Below are 20,063 nucleotides of genomic sequence, written 5' to 3' on the forward strand. Positions count from 1 at the left end.
GTTTGTCAATTGTGGTTTTACACCAGTAATGATGATGGCCAGTTTGATAGTGGGATTACTGGAATTGCTTATATAAAAAAGTAATCTTCAAAACAAATCTTTGAGGTCTGACGGGACAGCCTTTGTCCAAATTGCCATTTGAGCTTTATTAGGGAAGAATGATTGCAAATAATGTTTCTGTTTCATAGCTTTGTTGTTGATGGACATCAACAACAAAAGCCCCGTAAATGATCTATCGTATTTATATAATTTACATTTCCCTGAACTTTTCTTTGATTGTTAATGTTCCATTTACTCATGAAGTGAGCAGTAAGAAAGCAAAACTACACCTCCTACAAGCTTTGGTATAATTCATATCCTGGCTGGTGGTGCTGATGTTTCATATCTAAAATGTTAACATCTTTATGGGCCTGTATCTAAAAATATACCATCCGTTTTATAACTTGTTTAAAGCTATCATAAAAATTCACAAAGCCAATCAGTTTGATTTTATTTGTGGGGAAGAGCATACCTAGAACCATCAATGGGAAATCATCAGAAAGAAATCCAATAAGAAATTCAGAAGAAACATCTTTACCCAAAGAGTGCAGAGAATGTGGAAGTGGTTACCTCAGGGAGTGGTTGAAGGGAAAAGTATGGAAGGGGTAGTTAAACAAACACGATGGGGAAGGGAATGGAGAGTTCTGATGGTAGATTTAGATGGGGAAAGATGGGAGCATGGATTGGTTAGATTGAATCTTCCTCTGTGCCAAAAGTGTTGAAAGGCATTGGTGACATTTGAAAGTGGGATAACCATCTCCCAGGCTTTGACTAATACCACGTGGCAATGACATATGTTGCAGGTGTAATGGACCAGTACGGTAATAAACTTCCCTTCCATCTGTCTTTAATCATGTAGCTGGAATTAGCTGGATTTTTAAAGCTGCATTTTCTGAGGCTGCTGATATTTGTGGCATTTGCAATATTTGCCCAAATCATCACTTAGTCCAAGCCAAAGGAATTACAAACTCGAACAGAAGCATGATGTAAAATATATTAAATTTTATACATACTTTAGCAATCAAAATATTTTGAAAATGTTTGCAAATCTTCCTTTGTTCCTTCATTTCAACATTTTCCCTGTGTTCAGAATTATGTTAAAACCGTCAACTTTCTATAGGAAAGGAGAATCTTTGATAAAATAGTGATTGTGCTCTGAAGCTGGTTAGCACTAAGTGTCCACTGAATCTTATATTGACAGATAAATAACAGGAGTATTTCAATGATATCTTCAGTGCCCTGTCTTCACATCTTTTATTTCTTTCTGTTTTCCAAAAATTTGATGTTCTCTTTTATTGGTACTGCAAAATATTTTGAGTAATTTACAGCGGTTGTTATCCAGGAAGTTTTGGATAAGTTTTAGTTGCACAATATTGACTTGCTGAAATAAAATTGGTTAAAATGGAATCTGTTAAAATGTGAGACTTGCATTATTATTTTTTGTACTGCCAATTTATCATGATTTTGATTTCATTGTCCATTCAGTAAATTGAGAGAGCTGTCTCACAGACAAGTTGAGAAATAACCTGACATTTTCACAGAATCCTACCTTACAGATAATGTCCCAGACACAACCATCACCATCAGTGAGTATGCCCTGTCCTACCAGCAAGCCTGACCCAGCAGAGGTGGCGGCACAGTGGTATACAGTTGGGAGGCAGTTGTCCTGATAACCCCACTATGAAGTCTCATGGCATCAGGTCAAACATGGGCAAGGAAACATTTTGCTGATTACCACATACAGTACCAGGGTGAATCAATGCTCCTCCATGTAGAACATCACTTCCAGTTTGTGAGGGTGACAAGGGTGCAAAATGTACTGTAGGTGAGGGACTTCACCAAGAGTGACTTGGTAGCACCACTACTGACAGAGGTGACTGAGTCTTAAAGGACTTAGCTGCTAGACTGGACCTGTGGTTGGTGGTGAGGGAACCAACAAGAGGGGGAAAATATACCAACCTACTTGCTGCAGATGCATTTGTCCTTGTGGAAACAAAGTCCCATCAAAACATGGAGGATATCCTCCATCATGTTGTGTAGCACTACCACTGTGTTCAATGGGATAGACTTTGAACAGATCTAGCAAGTCAGGACTGGACAATGATGAGCCATCAACAGCAGCAGAATTATATTCAACCACAAGAGAAGGTTCACCAGGCTGATACCGGAGATGAGGGGGTTAGCTTATGAAGAGAGATTGAATGGACTGGGCCTGTACTCGTTAGGGTTTAGGAGGCTGAGGGGGGATCTTATAGAACTTACAAGATAATGAAGGGGACGGATAGGGTAGAGGTAGAGAGATCCTTCCCGCTTAGAAAGGAAAACAGAACTAGAGGGTACATCCTCAAAATAAGGCGGGGGGGGTGCAGTTTAGATCGGAGTTGAGGAGGAACTTCTTCACTCAAAGGGTGGTGAACCTCTGGAATTCTCTGCCCATTGAAGTGGTGGAGGCTACGTCATTGAATATATTTAAGTCATGGGTAGATAGATTTCTGATAGACAGGGGAATTAAGAGTTATGGGGAGAATGCGGGAAAGTGGAACTGAGCCACTTCAGATCACCCATGATCTATTGAATGGTGGGGCAGGCTCGAAGGGCTAGCTGGCCTACTCCTGCTTCTATTTCTTATGTTCTTATGTTCTTACAGGGCCATTTGCTCATTTCTTGAGCTCATTACTGAAAACCACCTAGATCGCAAGACAGCATTAGATCATTGTGAGGAAACGGAAAGTTGAGTTTCACTCATGAGTGATTTGAGATAAGCAAGCTGGAGCAAAAAAACTTTTGAAAAGATGCATCGTAGCTCCCTATTAGATCATGTTTTTATCTGGTGACTGTTTCCCTAAGGGAGTTGGCGCTCACTCTGAAAAATTAAATACATTATTTAATTCAGAATGTCGGCAGTGAGTTTATTCTAAACCCAACAATCTGCTTGAGACTCGATGATATAAACTTGAGGCTGAATGTCCAGCTGCTTTACTCCATTAATGCAGGTGCAGCAGCCAGAACATTCAATGAAGTACCAGAGGTGGAGTTATTTACAGGATGGAGGCTAGCTGTCTGCTCCTGTAAGAGATGACTGTCCTGAACCAGTGATGAATAGATGATAAAAAGATCCAGAGGTACATCCTTGGGGCAGATAGAAATTACAGTATAGAGTTTCTGGCGGTGTAAACTGGAAAATGCACCCAGAAAGTGTTGGGTACTGTACGATTTTGCTGAGTTGAAGTTACGCTTATGTTTCTGAGTAAACTTGTAATTAACATACACCTGAACATAAAATGTCCTGTGAATCTGTGCAATCAGTAACATTAGGACCGGAAGCAATTCTTGACTATAACATGACCAGTGGGTCAAATGACTGAGTTTAAATGAGCTTAAACTGAAAATTTGTTTAAATAATTACTACAGCTGAACAAATTGAGGCCAATCAACAGTTTTCAGTTGACTCCTGATCATCGGCTCAAGGCAGATCAGTGAACTGGTTTTGAAATAATTTAAAGTATGAGAAAAAGATCTGAGTGAAGCTTCAACTGAATATTGTTCACCGCAGTGGCAGATCAATAAAGATGGAGGATCATGTGCACTTAAAACTTTGGGGATAATGTGACAAACAGCCCAAAATGGTTCAACTGATGGAAACTCACCATTCCAACCCAGAGGCATGGCAAATCTGGTGGATGTGAATTGCTTCAGGTGAATGGACTTTTGAATTAATGTTAAAATCATGGATAATTCAGTATAAAGTAGCTATGGGTTGTAACTCACGTGCTTCAAAATCATGTGATACTTCAAGTAATTGTTATCTGGGTAAAAATCTTACGGCTTCCATCTTTCAGCCTTCAGATACTAATGAAGCAAATCAGGTCTAAGTAAGGTAATTGACTCATCTGGCATTCAATTGCCGGGATTTTACCACCTCACCCACCCAGCGCTCGTAAGATCCTGCCCGACGCCAACAGATTCTGGCACGGGAGTGCCGAATAAAATTCTGGCCAATATCAAAGAGAAATCCAGTCATTTCCACACTTTAATCTTAACCCTTATTTTTGTATTTTTTTCTCCTTGAAGCATCTATCTACTTTTTTTTGAAAGCTACTATTGATTTTATACCCACGACCCTATAGGCTGCACATTTCAAATCCTAATCATTTATTGCGTATACGTGTTTTTTTCTTGTGTCATCATGATTCATCTAAAATCTGTGTCCACTGGTTATCAACCCTTTACCCATTTGAAAGTTCCTCTTTATTTACTCTTTATTTATTCTATCCAAACCCTTCATGATTTAAGCACCTCGGTCAGATCTCCTTCTCAGCTGCCTCAGCTTCTTGAGCCTATCCATCTAACTGTAATCCCCAATCTCCTGGAACCTTTTCAGTAAATGTTGTCTGTGCCATTGTCAAAGTGTGATGTTCAGAATTGGATGCAATTTTCCATCTGGGGTGGAGCTAGTGTAGTAGTCCTTATCTCTATTTATAAAATGCAAGATCCCACAATTGTGCCACCTTTAATGATTTGTGCAGAAACTTCCCGAAGTGTTTCTGTTCTTGTCATTGGTGTACCATTTAGCATGTATTATCTCTCTTCATTCTTCCTACCAAAGTGTATCATGTCACACTTTTCTACATTAAATTTCACCTGCCATTGCTATGCCTCTGCCACCAGCCTGTCTATGTCCTGTTGAAGTCTATTATTATCTTCCTCACCGTTTACTGCACTTCTGCATTATGTCATCTGAACATTTTGAAATCATGCCCATTATCCTTTAGGCCACTCATTAATGTACAACAAAAGCAGCAATGATCCTCAAACTGAACGTTGGGGACTCCACTGTATGTCTTTCTCAAGTTTGAGAAACAGCTGTTCATCATAATACCCTGTTTTATATAAATAAAAACAGAACACTGTGGATGTTGGGAATCTGAAGAAGAGTTGTACAGACTCGAAACATCAACTCTGTTTCTCTCTCCACAGATATTGTTAGATCTGCTGAGTTTATCCATCATTTTCTGTTTTTATCTCTGCTTCATATCCCTGAGCCTATTTTGCATCAATATTGCTACTATCCTTTTTTATCACTGAAGCTTTTAGTTTGTTAACCAGCTCAATATGTGACATTTCGTCAAAAACCTATTGAAAGTCCTCTTACACAACATCAACTTCACTACCCTCATCCACCTTCCCTGTTTTTTCTTCAAAGGAGTCAATCAAGTTAGTCAAACACAATTTGGCCTTAACAAATCCATGTGACTTCTTCTTTATTAGTCCGTGCTTGTTCATTTTCCCTCAGACCATTTCTACAAATCTCCAAACCATCAATATTAAAATAATTGGCCTGTAATTTCCAGGTTCATTCTTCTCTCTTTTGGAAAAAGGGTTTTCAATGCTCCAGTTCCCTAGCATTGTCTCTGTATCTAGGCAGTATTGCAAGGTTGTGGTTGGCACCTCAGCAAGCCCTTCTTACCCACAGCATCCTGTTCCAGGATCTGTGCCATCCAGGCCAGCTGACTTATCTCTTTAAGTGGCAGCCTTTCTTGTAGTCCATCTATATTTTTAATGTTATCCAATTATCTAAAAACTTTCTCATATATCACAGCTTTAGCAAAGTTTTCCTCCTTGGTTATCACAAATGCAAAATATTTGCTTAATACCTCAGCCATGGCCTTGTACCTCCACCAATAGTTCTCTATTCTTGTCCCTAATTGACCCCACCACACCTCCACTTTTATGGTTAATAAGCTTACAACATACCCATGAAATTCCTTTTATGTTAGCTGTAAAAATATTCTCTTTACCCATCTTATTTCTTTTTTCACCTCTGTTCTGTACATGTATATTCGATCTAATTCCCTCCTTTTAATATCAAGCTGACGTCTCACTTTGCTTCATTCCCTTCTTTAACTCCTGAAGACATGCTAACAGTCTCAACTGACATATTTAGAATCATAGAATCCCTATAGTACCGAAGAAGATCATTCAGCCCATTGAGTCTGCACCAATTCTCTGACAGAGCATCTTACCCAGGCTTGTAATTTTAGGATCTTACATTTTGAATCAGATAGAACTCAACTCATCTCTTGATAAGATCTGGGGGCATTCCTCTGGCCATTCACTCCGACCTGATTCTCCGGTGCTGCCAGCAGTGCATCCCTCCCGTGGGTTTTGCGGAGGTGTGGGGTGACATCAGTGGGAAATCCCGTTGACGGTGGTGAGAACAGAGAATCCCGCCACTCGTGAACAGCATGCCACAGAGAAACATGCCGCTGGGAGACGGGAGAATTCTCCCCACAGAGAATCTGTGTTCCTAAGGAAAAATTATCAATATAGGTTCACTTTCAGAATAGCATTTTGCCAAAATAATTATAGTTGTACATGCACAATTAAAAAAAAAGCATATCTGATGAATTGCTCACAATACTGCCTTTATGAATGGTCTCACAAGCTGCAAACACAGACCCTGGGCAGGATTTTCCAGCCAAGCTCACCCAAACCTGGAAAATCCCACCGGAGGTCCATGTCCGCATGCTATGATTCCCGTGACTGGCAGGACAGTAAGATTCCACCCCCCCGGATTCATCCAGCTAATCCAATGAACGAAATGTTGCCACAATCCTAGAGGCTGCTGTCCCTCAAAGGGTGGTAATGATTTAGCCTGAGGGTCACCACATCTTAGGTGAGCAACAAGGTTGAGAAAGTGGAACATTCATGAATACTCACAGCCCATACAGGAATTGAGCCCATGCTGTTGGCATTGCTCCACATCATGAACTAATCCGGCCAACTGAGTTAACTGGCCCCCAATCAATAACAAAGAGGCAGCATGGTAACACAGTGGTTAGCATTGCTGCCGCATAGCACCAGGTACCTGGGTTTGATTTCCAGCTTGGTTCACTGTCTGTGTGGAGTCTGCACATTCTCCCTGTGTCTGTGTGGGTTTCCTCCGGGTGCTCTGGTTTCCTCCTACAGTCTGAAAGATGCGCTGGTTAGGTGCAGCAACCTGAACAGGCACCGGAGTACGGCGACTACAACGACAATTTCACAGTAACTTCACTGCAGTGTTATTATAAGTCTCACTTGTGACTACTAAATAAGCTTTTACTTTTCAAGCACAATATTTGATGCATCTTACAAGGGTTCTGATGACATCTGATTGAATGACTGATGTGTTGAAAACCTGAAACAAAAATATAAAGTAAAATAAGAGCTGGAATAAAACGTCTGATGACAGATTATGAACCTGAGAAGTGAATTGTTTTGCTCTCCACAGATACTACCTTACTGAGTATTTACAGCATCCCCATGCTTCTTCTAACCCTCTGACCATCTTTTAACACATGTAGATCTAGAAGCATCTTGGTATTTAGGGGGGATTTTTAATCTCAAAACATAGCTGATTTTCAAATAGAAGGTTGCCTTATAGTTAAGACAAAATTTTTTTAAAATTGCGGAAAAAGTTAGGATTTTTAAAATGTCTATCACTTTGTTTTGTCCAATGCAATACTGACTATCTGATTAGCCATTATATGAGAAACATCCAAAATGATCGATCATTTCACTTTGTTGGTAGTTGCTGAAATTTGGTGAAGGTCAATATTTATCAATGAACAGAGTCAGCATTTGTTGTTTTAACACCCATTCCTTCGACACTCACGGCACATTAAACCAACACAGCATAATCGACTAATCAACAATGACATTATTTGCTGGTATAGCTGAGAATACACTTTTCACATTTTAACTTTATAATTAAGCCTTACTCTGTTCAAACATACAGGCATTCTGTCTGATTAGTTTAACTTGTGTGGCTAAGCATAAAGGATAGTATTGTATCAAATAAATATTAATATATTATTTAAAGCTTCTGGCATTCTCAAAATAACATGCAGAGAGTATGTTGGAAGAAGAGTTGATATTAGCAATATTCCAGTGAGTGCAAAACTCGTTCTCGACAGTCTAATTTGGATTGGCACAACAGTTAGAATACGGAATATATTTATGCAGTTTTGTAATCAAAGATTGATTATATGAGTGATAATGTGAGTGAAATACGTTTTACTGTGGTGTTGACTTAAATTTAACTTTAAAAACACATTTAATGTCTTTGTCCAGAATTTCTTATCTTAGTTTCAGATTTCTATTTTCAGCCGTATTTTGCTTTTGATTTTTCCTGAAATGTACATTACTTTGTGGCTGAACAAGTGTTGATGCATTGAAATCTCATCTTTCCACAGACCAAAACATCCAGTCAGTGTTCTGCTGTTGCTGTTCTGTTCAGAAGCGGTAAGCCTGAAGTTTCAAATACCTTCTGAAGAGATTGTTCTACCTTTCTTTAATATACATTCCTTTTAATCCTCTAATTAATGTTATATTCATTTGTTTATTTCTGTTATTGAATTTCAGTGCAGTGACAACGCAAGTGAGTTTAGATGATAATGCTGATCTCATGGATGGTTATCCTATGAATGACCGCCAGGCATCATACCCTTCAAATATTTACCGAGTAGGTGATATGCTTTTGATATATGTTCAGGCTGCATTTATAGGAAGATACCTGCACATTAGGAGAGATTTTAGCTTGGATTTTCACTCACAGGTCAGGAGTACAGAGTCAGCACATTTCCCAGCTCCTTAAGGCTGACCAGGAGAAAGTATCCTGGGAATTAAGATTTCTGTTCTGGTATGACGGGGTTCCTGGGAGTTGGGTCAGATGGCTCTGGAATGAATGCAGAGGATGCTGAATGTGGAGGTGGGCCGGGTGGAAGGCTCGCCTCGGTGCACCAGCACTGAATCAAAGTGGGTTTTTTTTAAACTGAAAAACATAAAACTGCCCTCACTCCTCACACCTCATCACCACCCCTACCACTCCCCATCTCCCATTTGTATCGACCAACCTCATGTTTCCCCACCCACCTCCTTATGATCCCTCGTACCTTCCCTGCCAACCCTATGCCATCACCATCCCCTTTATTGCTCCACTTTCATTCATAAAACTCATTTTATACACTTGCATTCCTTTAGCTATACTGTCCCTTATAACAACAATCATTTCCTTCAACAGCATAATCCCATCTAAAATCAAATTCATAGTTCCACTTCAAAGAGCCCATAACCACTTGTAACTGCCAAGCAAACTGTGGAATGTCAGGTATGCTACTGTGTTAACGGACTGTTGCAAAATCAGTCATGCAGCACTAATCCAGTAATGGTAACCCTAAGGCTTATGTCAACAGACAGAGTGAAATAGCAATTATCTTTTAAAACTTCAGTTTTTGCAAAGACTTTAAGGATTGGAGTTTTAAATGCTTTGAAAGCTTGACAGCCCCCTTTGACAGTTCATCTTGATACTTTTGACAGTTTCATTGACTTTCTAAATTCCAATTAGTTTATGCACATTTTGCATAAATTCATGCCTGGTTTCAGAAATCCCAAAGGACACCTGAACTCTTCCAAAGATCTCCTGACGTCCTCAAACGTATCGCATGACCATATCCAAAGGGGTTTCCTACCTCTCCAAAAGAGTAGCCTGCCTATCCAGCTGCATTCACAAAGTTCAGACCAGCTTTCATCTGCATCCATCGGGTTTCTGATACCTCTCACCAAAATCACATTGAGTGTAGGCAGCTGCTGATTTCTAATGGCAGCTGTCTCAGTGAAGTGAGCATGTATGAAACACAGCCTGATCCCATTCCTGCCCTTGTGAACATGGTGGGTGCCACCAGCCCAATATGTGTGAGATAGCAGGCATGCCAGAAGCATGGCTTTCATTGGTTACAATTGATCCTGGGGTGGAACAGGCCCTGTCTTCATTCACAATGCCTGTATTAAAGACCAGCGAAGACCCAACAACACATATGATAAACCATAGAATTTCTTTTGATTATGTAGGCTTGCCAGTGAAGCATAGCGTTTACTTATACAAATCCCCTCAGTTTAGCTCCCTGATTAGAGAGCAACTGAAATATGGTTTTACAGTCAGAATCATAGAATTCCTACAGTACAGAAGGAGGCCATTTGGCCCACTGAGCCTGCACTGACGACAATCCCCCCCAGGCCCTATCTCTGTAATCCCACATAATTATCCTGCTAGTCCCCTGACACTAAGGGGCAATATACCTTGGCCAATCAACCTAACCTGCACATCTTTGGAGCGTGGGAGGAATCCAGAGCATTCAGTCAGTGTCAAGTGGATTTATTAAAACCCTGATTGGAAAAAACTCACCACCAAGTCATGTGTGACTAATGACTCTGATGGTTAGCAGTGGTTACTACTGCTGCCTCACAGCGCCAAGGACACAGGTATGATTCCTGACTTGGGTCACTGTCTGTGTGGTATTTGCACATTCTCCCCGTGTTTGTGTGGATTTCCTCCTGGTGCTTTGGTTTCCTCCCACAATCCAAAGATATATGGTAAGCAGGATTGGCTGTACTAAATTGCCACTTACTGTCAAGGAGACTAGCTAGGTTATATGCTGAGGGTTATGGGGATTCGGCCTGGGTGGGATTGTGGTCAGTGCAGACTCGATTGGCTGAATGGCTCTCTTCTGCGCTGTAGAATTCTATCATTCTATGGGGCCTTTGTTTATAAATGGACAGATCAATATGTTCTTATACTAAAGCTGTGACTGGTTAACACACAGGTTTGGAAATTACACCAACAGAATATTTAAAATAAAATGTTTTAAAACAAGCTTATGTTAATATACTAAACAAATTAATTTTATAGGGAGATGTTAAGTGTTGGTCCACTGTTGCTGTCTATTTTCAAAGTGTCTCAGGATGAAATTCACCTGGGTTCTTCCATTTGCTGTAACTTTGACACGCAGCATATGTGTTTGTCCAGGATTTCCACCACTTTTTTGCTAAAGTTCCTGTAAACAAGTGGGAGAACGCTTCATGTAAATTCACCCCCTTAGTGTTAGAAAGATATCGGAACTTATGTTTCACCATTGTCAGTGTGGAGTTTGGCTTCCCTGAATTGTGCAAGTATTAAAATCCTTACTTTTCCAAACATTGCCAGTGTAGATTTAGCACTTTGTGACCACGAACCCGGCCAAAGGGTATATTTATAAAACAACAGATTAGCCCCTTCCTCATAGACTGTTGCTAACGTTACATTGTGAGACTGAATTAAGGACCAGTAGTAGTGCGGGGGTGGGGAGGGAGATGTCCCTGAAATAGATCTCCATAACTTTCAAGAGAATTTATTTTAATATTACACTGGTAAATACCTTTCAAGAGTAAATAACTAATGCCAAAACAAATTTCAACATATGCATTTTCAAGATGTATGCACTGTGCAGAAAGACTGTATGATACTATGCCTCTAATCGTTTCCCAGTGTTCTTCAGAAAAGTGAAGAATGTATTTAGCACTGCTGTATTTGAACAATTCACCAGTATTCTTCAATCAATTATAATAAGGTACATTTTGGCATGGATTAACAGATAAAGCCATTGTTATATGTGTTTTTAATATTTGGCTGTATCATTGTTCAGGTGAACAGGCCAGTGGGGGTTCCGTCAAGAAGGAAGCCACCACCCCCACCTCCAGATGATGAGGAGGAGGGTGGGGAGGTCAGGGTGATAGCACTGTATGATTTCTGGGCCCGGGAGTCTACTGACCTGAGTCTCAAGAGATATGAAGAATATGTTATTCTCCAGAAACCTGACCCTCACTGGTGGAAAGCGAGGGACAAACATGGGTAAGAATGATGTTTCCTTTATCATACTTAGTACTATAAATGCTATGATATTGAGTTAGAATGCTTCACATCTGGATAAAAATCACCAGTAACATATGGTGCGAAGCAGAACCTTTGGTCTGATCATAATTTAAAAGAATGAGTAAATTGCTAATATCCAAAGCTCCTTCCACCCGTCATTCTGGGAATAGCAACCACAATTATTGTCTCTGAAGTTTGATGGGGATTCCCAAATCTTCACCCAGAGTTACAGAGGAGAATGGCAATACCCAAGAAGCAACCTCTCCTTCTTGCCTCATCCCACCATACATGCACAAACTGTAGAAACATTAACCTGGACTATACTGTGTCTTTACTTTTCCCATGGATCAAATTATCAGGGTCATTACATTCACAAAGTGACTTATCATTTAAATACCTCCACCAAAGTACCTCTTTGCAGTGTGGTTATTATGTCTTGTGATTCCCAGCTGTATGAAATATTGTTTTCTTTACCCTTATTAGACACAAATGCTGGAGCTAACATCAGATGTACTTCTTCAGCCCTCAGCATGTGCTGCAGACTGATACATTGTAGCTCAGTACACTAATTATATTGCAATAGTATCTGAACATACATGTATATATTTCATAAAAATATATGTTTTAATTATTTTTGAATAAAATAACAATATAATGGTTGTTATGCACAGCCAATTTCCATCACCACTGTTCCATATACAATATTAAGTAGCCAAATTTATTTTTGCAGTGTTATTAACCAAGAAGGAGAGCTGGAGAACTCCCTGCTCTCCTTCGTGGAATCTTGAACATCCAACAGATGTGACCAGGTGAATCTTGGTTTAAAGTCCTCACCGAAGGTAGCTCTTCCCAATTCTCTTCTGGAGTGTCAATCTAAATTTTCTACACAATCCTTGATAAGTCACTACAACCTGAGGCACGAATGTTTTTTTAAATCCATTCATGGGATGTGAACATTGCTGGCTAGAGCAACATTTATTAGCCATCCCCAATTGCCCTTGAGAATCTTGTCCTTTTGATAGCAGTCATGGGTCATGTCTAGGGAGCTTTAGTGAATTCCTGCAGTGCATCTTGTAGATGGTACACACTACTGCTAATGTGTGTTGGTCTTGGAGGGAGTGAATTTTTGTGGATGGGATGACAATCAAATGAGCTGCAATATCCTGAATGGTTTGAGTTTCTTGAGTTACTAAGTGAAAATAGACATGAATAGAAAAGATTAAGAAGCAATTTTTAGAATGTAGGGAAAATAATTTTACTCAAAGAAAATAATTTTTTTTCAAATAATCTGGGATTCATATACCTACATTCAATTCTAAATATTGTTTCCTATCTATCTGTCTGTCTGGTCTTACTGTCTAGATAACATGGCACTCCTTTTGTGTTTTGTACTTGGCTCTGTCCTGAGCATTATCCGGTTTGTCCTTGTACATGGCTCGGATCTCTTTTTACCTTCCTCTCCATCTCAGCTAGCTTCATTTTGACAGGATAGGCTAACTTTACTTGTGAAATCTTATGGGATAACTAAAATGAAATCTCAAGGTTTTTACTTTAAGAAAAATGCGAAATTAAAGGCAATTTTTCTTTTCACTTGTACTTTAGATCACTCACTGCCAAATGTCTTCATATTGTTTCATTCGTATTTTCATCTTAGATTTGTCTAATATAATCCTTTTGAAAGATTCCTATGAAACAGAAAATAATTAACTTATATTATTTCAGAAATGAAGGGTTAATTCCAAGCAACTATGTGACGGAGAAGAAGTCTAATAACATAGAAGCGTTTGAGTAAGTTCACTATATAACTATTGTATTTGCTATGTGAATGCGAACAAACGCCAGCCCTTTAAAAACACATCAACATTAATATTTCAGTCTAGTTCAGCATACTCTTAATAGTGTCATGGGCTGCTACACTGATGGTATCTCTCCCCTGATATAAGCAAATTACTGCCGATGCTGGAATCTGAAACCAAAAGAGAAAATGCTGGAAAATCTCAGCAGGTCTGGCAGTATCTGTGAGTAGTAGTCATGATGTGGGTATGCCGGCGTTGGACTGGCGTAAACACAGTAAAAAGTCTGACAACACCAGGTTTTAGTCCAACCTATTTATTTGATAATATACTCACTAGCTTTCGGGGTTACCCTCCATTCACCTGACGAAGGGGGTAACCCCAAAAGCTAGTGAGTATATTATCAAATAAATAGGTTGGACTAAAACCTGGTGTTGTCAGACTTTTTACAGCATCTGTGAGCACAGTAAAAAGTCTGACAACACCAGGTTTTAGTCCAACCTATTTATTTGATAATATACTCACAAGTATATTATCAAATAAATAGGTTGGACTAAAACCTGGTGTTGTCAGACTTTTTACTGTGTTTACGCCAGTCCAACGCTGGCATACCCACATCGTATCTGTGAGGAGAGAGAAAAGCTGACGTTTTGAGTCTAGATGACCCTTTGTCAGCATTTTCTCTTTTGGTCTCCCCGATACAATTGTGACATTACGGGCTGCTCAAAGTGACAGGGAGGCTTGGAAGGATGCAGTGGTGTAAAAACTTTGTGCTTCAGATATCCGTACTTCATACCTGTGGAACAGGTCGGTGTGCAGGTCATTGGGTAACGAATGGCACAGTTGTATGGCAGCCTGTCTAATAATGCAGAGGTGGTAAGGACCTGTCTCCTCTGAAATACCAGTACATGCCTTGGAATAATAATAGGTGCTAGCAGAAAGCCTCAGGAATTCTTACAGCAGTCCCTAACAAACCTCTTTCATCACCCCAGTTATGCAGTCCATTTGGGTTTTCCAGTAGAATAACTATTCTCACTGGGGAGTGAAGCAGGATATTTGGTAAACTGGAAAATTCAGAATTAAGTTGTTGCAGTGCTTGTGGGGAAGGGAGCAGAGGGAATGTGGCATTGTGGGGTTCAAACAGAAAATGCAAGAAGGGAAGTTTACTCAGCAAAACGGACTAATGCATGGAACAAATTTCGAACAAAGGATCACGTAGCGCAAACAAGGTTAGTTTTTCCTTTCAGCAGACAAGATTTTAATATCTGACTACTAAATTCCTTTCTGAATTTCTCCTGAGGTAGTCAAAATTAGGCCTCGGAAATTTCCATCAGAATTTTAACATGTTAATAAGGCTGATAACAAAGTCGCATCTTTGGCTTCAAATCAAATCAGTCTCCAGGTGAATTAAAATTTTGGGCGTTGTTGCAGTTTGCTTCTACCCTGTTTAAATGCTGTTCATTTTGGTCACTAATGATCCGGGTGCCCCCTTCAGTACTTTCCCGTCAGGGTCTGTGGCTTATTTGGTTAAAGCGCCTGCTGAGTAAACAGAAGACCTTGGGTTCAGATCTCAGCTGGAGTCCTAATCCCTTTTAAGTGATCTTTGCAATTACGCAAGGCGAAATATGCCTTTCTCGGGGCGGCAGGATGGCATAGTGGTTAGCACTGCTGCTTCACAGCTCCAGGGATCTGGGTTTGATTCCTGGCTTGGGTTATTGGCTGCGTGGAGTTTGCACATTCTTCCCATGTCTGCGTGGGTTTCCCCTGGGTGCTCCGGTTTCCTCCCACAGTCCAAAGATGTGTGGGTTATGTGCATTGGCCATGCTAAATTGACCTTTAATGTCCCGTGATGTGTAGGTTAGAGGGGTTAGTGGGGTAAATATGTGGGGTTACCGGGATAGGCCTAGGTGGGATTGTTGTTGGTACAGACTCAATGGGCTGAATGGCCTCATTCTGCACTGTAGGGTTTCTGTGATTTTATGTGTGTTATCCATTGGAAAAGTGGAGCAACCAGTGAAGTAGACCGCAAAACCCCATTCTGCTCAATTGAGCATAAAAGGCAGAGCCTTAGCAGGACGGAGAAAAGCTCACTGAAACAGAAGCAAAATGTTACGGAACATAGAAATCTGAAATAAAAATTCAACTGCTGTAAATTCTGAATGGGTCAGGCAGCATCTGTGGAGAGAAACAGAGTTAATGATTCAGGTCAATGAGAATCAGCAACCTCATGGGGGTTACAGATAGTGTGACATGAACCCAGGATCCCGGTTGAGGCCGTCCTCATGTGTGCGGAACTTGGCTATCAGTCTCCGCTCAGATTCAGGTTAATCAGAGTCAGCAACTTGAAACATTAACTCTGCTTCTCTCCGCAGGTGCTGCCTGTCTGCTCAATATTTCCAACACTCTGAGTTTTCATATAAAGAAAAGCTTGTTGGAGGAATCTATACGCTAAGAAAAAGGCATTAGTTGTTCAATGTCACTGTCAGTGAAGCAATGTCTCACACACATGATCTGCTGAAATGACAGCAAAAAGGAAATGCAAGTAATCTCTCTTTCTCTGCAGGTGGTATTGTAAAAATATAACACGGACCAAGGCAGAGCAGCTTCTCCGGCAAGAGGTAATTTATACCACAATTCCAACAATATTATTTGGATGTACGTATAAATTCAGGTTACTGAATATATTTTAGAACTTTTACAATTTTGACAAACTGTACAAGGGCAGTGATTTTCTGGCCACGACGTGCCCGGTGCAGAACGTGTTAGAGTGGAGCAGGGCTGGAGAATCACGGGCAACTGCTTTAACACATTCTGCAGACTCACAGCTCGCTGCAAAAATCAGAGCCATTCTCTTCCATTTTCTGCTCGTTCAGCACTTTGAATGTTTTTTGTAAGATTGCCCCTTTGGTAACGTTTTGGGAAAATTCCACCCAACATTAACAAACTAAAGGTAAAATAAATGAGCATGAGTAGCTTTTCCACACACTTGTCTTATTACACAAGACTGCATTAAGTAAGCAGCAATAATAACATGAGTAATTATTTCACTTAATCAGACTGTTTTTATCTTTAAGCTCTTGATTTATACTTTCAGGAGCAAGGGTGTGAAATTGCTCTTCACTGCCTGTGTTTGCTGGCAGTAAGTTTTACACCAAGCTGTTTTATTTTCCTTTGATTGCAATATTTGACAGGTGTAAAGAAGGCAGCTTATTTGTTCAAAGTACAAGGGGTGCCACGGTGGCACAGCGGTTAGCACTGCTGCCTCACAACGCCAAGGACCCAGATTTGATTTCTGGGTTGGTTTACTGTCTGTGCGGAGTCTGCACATTCTCACAGTGTCTGGATGGATTTCCTCTGGGTGCTCTCATTTCCTCCCACAGTCCGAAAGCCGTGCTGGTTAGGTACAATGGCCATGCTAAATTCACCCAAACAGGTGCCGGAGTGTGGTGACTAGGGGATTTTCACAGGAACTTTCATCACCCTAAATCTTTTCCAAGTGTTAGTTAGCAGGTTTTGTTTGAAAAAATATAAATCTTTGTGTATGTTTTCTTTCAGGCTAAGGAAGGGGCTTTTATTGTCAGAGACTCCAGACTGCAAGGGGTTTACACCGTGTCTGTTTATACCAAAGCTGGAGGGTAATCAATGATTTTATTTCATGAACTTTCAACCATAACATTATGATTGTATGTACTTTAATTTGAGTGTGCAACTATAAAAGTAGGTAATGTTTTGTGGAGCACTTTTTTTGTGTAATTGTTATTTTGTTTGCCTAAGTTAAGATATGTTTCAGTGGGCATTGCCCAAAGTTCATTTCAAATGCACCACTTGAAGATTAATAATATTATGCACACCAGTACTTTCCCTTTGAGTGGACATGTCCACATTGATTCATGTTTGTGCAATACCCTTTCACCTTGAAACTATTACTCGATTATTCCAGACTCTAAAGAACACGTGGACAGAAAGTGTTTCCACTTCATGGAGACTGGAGTTTATTGAATTTAGAACTCATCAAAGCAATCATGATATTACAGCATGACTACTGTCCTCAAAGCAAGTGTCCAGATGCCATCTATAAAATAAGGACACATCTTATTTCAGCTTCTAGCTAATTCTGATCTGAGATAGATGATTTATAATAAGAAGTCTCCAACACCAGGTTAAAGTCCAACAGGTTTATTTGGTTGCACAACCCACTAGCTTTCGGAGCGCTGCTCCTTCATCAGGTAAGTGGGAGCTCTGTTCACAAACAGCACCTATAAAGACACACACTCAATTTACAAAATAATGGTTGGAACGCGAGTCTTTACAGGTAATCAAGTCTTAAAGTAACAGACAATGTGAGTGGAGAGAGGGTTAAGTACAGGTTAAAGAGATGTTACTGTCTCCAGACAGGACAGTTAGTGAGATTTTGCAATGCCAGGCAAGTTGTGGGGGTTACAAATAGTGTGACATGAACCCAGGATCCCAGTTGAGGCCGTCCTCATGTGTGCGGAACTTGGCTATCAGTCTCTGCTCAGCGACTCTGCATTGTGTGTTGTGAAAGCCACCTTGAAGAATTGAGAATTTTGTAAATTGTGTTTGTGACTTTATATGCCCTGTTTGTGAACTGAAATCCCACTTACCTAATGAAGGGGAAGCGCTCCAAAAGTTAGTGGCTTGTGCTACCAAATAAACCTGTTGGACTTTAACCTGGTGTTGTGAGACTTCTTACTGTGTTTACCCCATCCAACGCTGGCATCTCCACATCGTGGAAGATTTATCACACATCAATCTTCAGGCCAATTTCCTGACCTGAAATAAAGCTTGCTTTTCACAGGACATGAATTTTCCAGAATTGAATAGTCACATCTTCACTGAAGTGTGACACTCAGTTGCAACATGAGGGATGGGCAATATATACTGGCCTAGTCAACAATGCCACACCCATGAACGAATACACAAAACATATATGACAGATTCAGAGACCTAGGGTGGAGCACATGGGCTTCTAAAGACCCTACAGACATCTTCTATTTATTTTCTGTATTTTGTGGCCTAGCAATACTTCAGATGCTTTATGAATTACAGTGATACACATTGGAAGAATCATCTGCATCAATTCTTGCGCTGGGTATTATACTGCCTCCACCCATACTGTAATAAGCTGAAGTAGAGCTCGGTACTTGCCTGCACATAGACAAAGTGGAGTTACATTCATATCTGACACATTAAAATCTGTATAACATTTATTACACTGTCATTTTAAAGTTGTATTTGAGAGTCTTGCAGCTCATTGCAAAAACCAGCGCCACTGTCTCCCGTTTTCCCACTCATTTGGCACTTAGAATTTTTTTGTAAGATCGCACCGTTAGTAAAATTTTGGGAAAATATATAATTTATATAGTCACCTGTCAGTAACGCAAATTTTATTAGACTAGCTGCTTGAGGTGGTCTTAGGCTTCGTGCCAAAATTTGCTTCAAAATGGATGACTTAATAGTACAGTTCCACTGCAAATGTTGTGGCAATGTGACACAAAAACCATATTGCATTAACGTAGAAATTACAGAATCATTAACTCACAGAAAGACACAGGGTATTTTTATCTTATTGACTTTTGCTACTAGGCAACTAAATGTCACTTTGTGGTAGAAAATACAGTAACATGAGCAGTCGACAATGATGTCGTTGTACTGATGACAACTATTTCCCTTTGGTTCCGCTGCTTCCAGTGGGGAAATATTCTCAAAGGTATTAAGAAAGGAATATTTCAACATGTTTGTTTAGTTATGATCTTTATATGTTTCTACAGTGATCAAAATGGATCAGTCAGACACTACCACATAAAACAGACCCAGACAGCAAAGAGACAGTACTACGTGGCAGAAAAACATCTATTTGATACCATCCCTGAACTCATTGAGTATCATGAACATAACGCAGCAGGTACAGTGTAAATATGATGCTATGCACATATTTGAAATACAAAACGCCGTTACGTGTGTATTGTTGATATTGGTTCATTTTGGATTTTGATGGTACAAGAGTCCTAATCAGCAATAAGTTTGATGAAAGACTGAAGCCCCAATAACTACAGTCTCCATAAAGATTATGTCAAGTGTCAATTTAACAAAGTTGGTAACATGTTTATCTTTGGGCCAGGAGGTTGTGAGCTCTACATCAGGAGTTTGAGCTTATTATTCAATCTGACATTTCAGGCAGTGCTGAGGCAGTACTGCACTGCAGCAGCTGCCACCCTTTATGTCAGTCATTACACAAAGGCCTTTTCTGCCTGGTCCAGTTATTCATTTGGCTGTTATGAATCTCATGGTTGTGGTGAACGCTAGGCATCTTTCCTTGGCAACATTGCTTAACACAATCAACGCTACTAAATTTTAGACTGCATGCTCATTCATTGCTTCTCTTTGCAACATCTTGCCACGTTCAAAATGGCTACTGCATTTTATTTATTCCTTCGTGGGTTGTGAGTGTCGTTGAAGGACAGCAAAGTTACTCTTGAGAAGGT

The 20,063-nt window shown here is 40.1% G+C and overlaps 1 protein-coding gene across 1 annotated transcript in view; it reads left to right on the forward strand.

Moving 5' to 3' along the window:
- The window catches only part of txk (TXK tyrosine kinase), a 50,479-nt gene that overhangs the window by 11,421 nt on the left and 18,995 nt on the right, over window positions 1-20,063 (forward strand). The window contains exons 2-8 of the mRNA XM_080198260.1: window positions 8,274-8,322; window positions 8,443-8,542; window positions 11,538-11,743; window positions 13,487-13,552; window positions 16,121-16,175; window positions 17,113-17,192; window positions 19,350-19,483. Coding sequence (XP_080054386.1) covers window positions 8,274-8,322; window positions 8,443-8,542; window positions 11,538-11,743; window positions 13,487-13,552; window positions 16,121-16,175; window positions 17,113-17,192; window positions 19,350-19,483 — 690 coding nt within the window. The remainder of the gene's footprint in view (window positions 1-8,273; window positions 8,323-8,442; window positions 8,543-11,537; window positions 11,744-13,486; window positions 13,553-16,120; window positions 16,176-17,112; window positions 17,193-19,349; window positions 19,484-20,063) is intronic.

Source organism: Carcharhinus amblyrhynchos, chromosome 1, assembly GCF_965287045.1.
Source record: "Carcharhinus amblyrhynchos chromosome 1, sCarAmb.v2.hapA, whole genome shotgun sequence".
Classification (NCBI taxonomy): domain Eukaryota; kingdom Metazoa; phylum Chordata; class Chondrichthyes; order Carcharhiniformes; family Carcharhinidae; genus Carcharhinus; species Carcharhinus amblyrhynchos.